Genomic DNA, 5,000 nt, shown 5'->3' on the forward strand with positions numbered 1-5,000 from the left:
ACCGGTAGGTGGTCAGAAAAGTGCGCACAAAGTTGGGATCTAAAGGACGGCAGAAACATGCATTTGAATCATAAATAAATCACATTTCTTTGTTTGTGATAACATCAAATTGATCAGAAATACAGTGTAGACATTGTTAATGTTGTAAATGACTATTGTAGCTGCAAACGGCTGATTTTTAATGGAATATCTACATAAGCGTACAGAGGCCCATTATCAGTAGTGGGAGGCCCCGGTGCACAACTGAGCTTTTCCAGCTACAATAGTCATTTACAACATTGACAATGTCTACACTGTATTTCTGATCAATTTGATGCAATTTTAATGGACAAAAAAAATGTGGTTTTCTTTCAAAAACAAGGACATTTCTAAGTGACCCCAAACTTTTGAACGGTAGTGTGTGTGTTTCTATATATTTACACTCACTCAACTCAGCAAAAAAAGAAAACGTCCCTTTTTTCAGGACCTTGTCTTTCAATGATAATTCATAAAAATCCAAATAACTTCACAGATCTTCATTGTAAAGGGTTTAAACACTGTTTCCCTGCTTGTTCAATGAACCATAAACAATTAATGAACATGCACCTGTGGAACGGTCGTTAAGACACTAACAGCTTACAGACGGTAGGCAATTAAGGTCACAGTTATGAAAACTTAGGACACTAAAGAGGCCTTTCTACTGACTCTGAAAAACACCAAAAGAAAGATGTCCAGGGTCCCTGCTCATCTGCGTGAACGTGCCTTAGGCATGCTGTAAGGAGGCATGAGGACTGCAGATGTGGCCAGGGCAATAAACTGCAATGTCCGTACTGTGAGACGCCTAAGACAGCGTTACAGGGAGACAGGATGGACAGCTGATCGTCCTCGCAGTGGCAGACCACGTGTAACAACACCTCCACAGGATCGGTACATCCGAACATCACACCTGCGGGACAGGTACAGGATGGCAACAACTGCCCGAGTTACACCAGGAACGCACAATCCCTCCATCAGTAACACCGTCACCTACGGGCAGAAACCCACCGTCGCTGGACCAGACAGGACTGGAAAGAAGTGCTCTTCACTGACCAGACGTGGTTTTGTCTCACCAGGGGTGATGGTCGGATTCACGTTTATCGTTGAAGGAATGAGCGTTACACCGAGGCCTGTACTCTGGAGAGGGATCGATTTGGAGGTGGAGGGTCCGTCATGGTCTGGGGCTGTGTGTCACAGCATCACCGGATTGAGCTTGTTGTCATTACAGGCAATCTCAACGCTGTATGTTTACAGGGAAGACATCCTCCTCCCTCATGTGGTACCCTTCCTGCAGGCTCATCCTGACATGACCCTCCAGCATGACCATGCCCTCAGCCCTACTGCTCGTTCTGTATGTTTCCTGCAAGACAGGAATGTCAGTGTTCTGCCATGGCCAGCGAAGAGCCCGGATCTCAAATCCATTGAGCACGTCTGGGACCTGTTGGATCGGAGGGTGAGGGCTAGGGCCATTCCTCCCAGAAATGTCCGGGAACTTGCAGGTGCCTTGATGGAAGTGTGGGGTAACATCTCACAGCAATAACAGGCAAATCTGGTGCAGTCCACGAGGAGGAGATGCACTGCAGTATTTAATGCAGCTGGTGGCCACACCAGATACGGACTGTTACTTTTGATTTTGACCCCCCCCTTTGTTCAGGGACACATTATTCTACTTCTGTTAGTCACATGTCTGTGGAACTTGTTCAGTTTATGTCTCAATGGTTGAATCTTGTCATGTTCATACAAATATTTACACATGGTAAGTTTGCTGAAAATAAAGGCAGTTGACAGTGAGAGGACGTTTCTTTTTTTGCTGAGTTTATACACACACACACACACAGTATGTTCAGCCCCCTCGACCATTCGCCCCGACAAAACTTTTCCGACAGTTGAATCTAGTTGCCTACTCCTGGCCTACTCTAGAGTACTGTCCTAGACTCTAGAGTACTGTCCTAGACTCTAGAGTACACTCCTCTTAAAACAGACAACACGATCTCAGCCAGGCTTACCAGCATACATGTGGTAGGTGAGCCTCTCTATAAGCTTGACCACCGTGCCTGCTTTAATAATGGGTATCCCCGTCTTGCTCTGGACGCGATCTTCAAACACGATGTTCTCCTCGGAGTCGTGCACAGCGAAGCGGTATAGCTCTGGCGAGGGCAGGCGGAGGGGCTGGGCCTGCTCCTCATGCTGCAGAACCGTGTCCAACATACGGTCCAGTGTGGAGCGGTACTGCAGGGTGACCAGCGCCGCCATCCAAGACCCTTTCTCCTCCGCCGAGCGGGCGCAGAACACCACACAGTTCTCGTCTTTACCGACGAGTTCGAAGGCGTGTTTGAACTCCGCCGAGTCCTCGCGGTCCACGATGCGAACTTTCCGCAGGACGAACTTCTCCTTGAGACGGAACTCGGCCCCACTTCCAGAACCGGGGAGTCGGGAGCTCTGATTGGCCTTGCAGCTGATCATGAGGCCGTCGAACAGGAAGTTGTGTCGCTCGTGTTTGGCGCCGGCGCGGAGGAGCGCCCCCTCCAGGATGAACTCGGAACAGCACTGGCCGATGTCCTTCCCCTCCCAGCCGTCAATGCTCTTCTGGATCTCGTTCATCCTCTTGATGGCCAGCTGTTTGCTGCGCACCTGACGACTGTACAGACGGTACATGGGCTCGCTGGAGGAGTGTATATATATGAGAGAGAAAGAGAGAGGGAGAGAGAAAGAGAGAGAAAAAGAGAACGAGAGAGAACGAGAGAGAGAAAGAGAGAGAGAGAGAGAGAGGGAGAGAGAGGGAGAGAGAGAGAGGGAGAGATAGAGAAAAAGAGAACGAGAGAGAAAGAGAACGATAGAGAAAAAGAGAATGAGAGAGAGAGAAAGAGAGAGAACGAGAGAAAGAGAGAGAGAACGAGAGAAAGAGAGAGAACGAGAGACAGGGAGAGAGAGAGAGAGAGAGAGAGAGAGAGAGAGAAAAAGAGAACAAGAGAGAGAAAGAGAGAGAACGAGAGAAAGAGAGAGAGAACGAGAGAAAGAGAGAGAGAACGAGAGAAAGAGAGAGAACGAGAGACAGAGAGAGAGAACGAGAGAAAGAGAGAGAACGAGAGACAGGGAGAGAGAGAGAGAGAGACAGGGAGAGAGAGAGAGAGAGAGAGAGAGACAGGGAGAGAGAGAACGAGAGACAGGGAGAGAGAGACAGGGAGAGAGAGAGAGAGAGAGAGACAGGGAGAGAGAGAACGAGAGACGGGGGAGAGAGAGAGAGACAGGGAGAGAGAGAGAGACAGGGAGAGAGAGAGAGACAGGGAGAGAGAGAGAGAGAGACAGGGAGAGAGAGAGAGACAGGGAGAGAGAGAGAGACAGGGAGAGAGAGAACGAGAGACAGGGAGAGACAGAGAGACAGGGAGAGAGAGAGAGAGAGAGAGACAGGGAGAGAGAGAACGAGAGACAGGGAGAGAGAGAGAGAGAAGGGGAGAGAGAGAGAGAGACAGGGAGAGAGAGAGAGACAGGAATCAATCAAAACCTCTATTTAACTAGAATAATTGTTGAGAACACAATGTGTTTACAATAACAACCTGAAAACGAATCCCATTTAATGAGTAGTAGCAAGACGTGTGTATCTGCAGGGTGTGGAGGCGCAGCTACGTACCCGGGCTTGATTTAATGAGTAGTAGCAAGACGTGTGTATCTGCAGGGTGTGGAGGCGCAGCTACGTACCCGGGCTTGATTTAATGAGTAGTAGCAAGACGTGTGTATCTGCAGGGTGGAGGCGCAGCTACGCACCGGGCTTGATTTAATGAGTAGTAGCAAGACGTGTGTATCTGCAGGGTGTGGAGGCGCAGCTACGTACCCGGCTTGATTTAATGAGTAGTAGCAAGACGTGTGTATCTGCAGGTGTGGAGGCGCAGCTACGTACCCGGCTTGATTTAATGAGTAGTAGCAAGACGTGTGTATCTGCAGGGTGTGGAGGCGCAGCTACGCACTCCAGGCTTGCGTCGGGGCAGGTGTTTGGTGTAGATGCGTTCCACGCTACACTGGAGGTTGAGCAGAGCGGTGATAGCCTGCTTCAGACACTCCCTGTCGTCCTGCTCCTCACTGTGCTCCTGCAGCTGCTGCTCGCAGTAGAGACAAGGTGACAGGCGTTAGGGCATTGATGATGCGTGTTTTAACGTATGCACAGAGAAAACCGCGTCCCTCATTACAGGAAGAATAAAAAGTAGTTAAAAGTTGTTGGCGGGTGCACGGACACTTTCACAGCAAGCAGCAGATGCAGGTGGTCTGAACACTATTCACATGTTCGACTGATTGACTCATGGTTTACAAGACATAAAGCTGAAATCTGTAAAAAAAAAAAAAAAAAAAGGGGGAACATCTGTTCACCCCCCACAGTGTCTTTCGTTATTCTTTTTTTGTGTTTTTGTTGAGAGGAGCATTGTGGGGAGAAAAGAAAAGTCTCAGGACATGTCCTACTGTTCTATTACTGACGTCCCATGGTCCTCGCTGATGTAATAACGCAAACCGACGTGGCTGTTTCACCAACTACGGATTACAGATATAATAAATAACTACGCTAAGTTAAAAAAAACACAATCTATAGTCAACCGACAGGAATCAGGATCGACTCGTAGGGAAGGACCAAAACACTGGCCTTGACAAGCTCAAAGTCGAAACACTGGACAACCTCACTGTGAGAAGGACATGCATGGCCTGTGTGTGTGTGTGTGTGTGTGTGTCAAACACTCACCTGCAGTAGTTCAAAGTAGTGCAAACAGTGGTATACAGGAACCATCATGAGCTGTGGCAGGACGTACTGAACAGCCTCCTTGAAACCTTCAGCTATGGACTGTAGAGACAGACACCGACATTACATACTACTGTAGAGACAGACACAACATTACATACTACTGTAGAGACAGACACCATTACATACTACTGTAGAGACAGACACAACATTACATAATACTGTAGAGACAGACAACATTACATACCACTGTAGAGACAGACAC

At 48.4% G+C, this 5,000-nt stretch overlaps 2 protein-coding genes across 2 annotated transcripts in view; both read right to left on the reverse strand.

Moving 5' to 3' along the window:
* Positions 1–2,699, reverse strand: part of LOC135561948 (son of sevenless homolog 2-like) — a 4,159-nt gene extending 1,460 nt beyond the window's left edge. The window contains exons 1-2 of the mRNA XM_065004478.1: positions 2,022–2,699; positions 1–39 (exon numbers count right to left, since the gene is read on the reverse strand). The exon at positions 1–39 is cut by the window's left edge and continues 43 nt beyond it. Of these exons, the coding sequence (XP_064860550.1) occupies positions 1–39; positions 2,022–2,670 (688 nt within the window). The 5' untranslated portion in view covers positions 2,671–2,699. The remainder of the gene's footprint in view (positions 40–2,021) is intronic.
* Positions 1–5,000, reverse strand: part of LOC115120056 (son of sevenless homolog 2-like) — a 175,971-nt gene that overhangs the window by 53,037 nt on the left and 117,934 nt on the right. Inside the window, exon 8 of the mRNA XM_065004384.1 lies at positions 4,739–4,837. Within this exon, the coding sequence (XP_064860456.1) occupies positions 4,739–4,837 (99 nt within the window). The remainder of the gene's footprint in view (positions 1–4,738; positions 4,838–5,000) is intronic.

The sequence above is a fragment of the Oncorhynchus nerka genome, linkage group LG18 (genome assembly GCF_034236695.1).
Source record: "Oncorhynchus nerka isolate Pitt River linkage group LG18, Oner_Uvic_2.0, whole genome shotgun sequence".
Lineage (NCBI taxonomy): Eukaryota > Metazoa > Chordata > Actinopteri > Salmoniformes > Salmonidae > Oncorhynchus > Oncorhynchus nerka.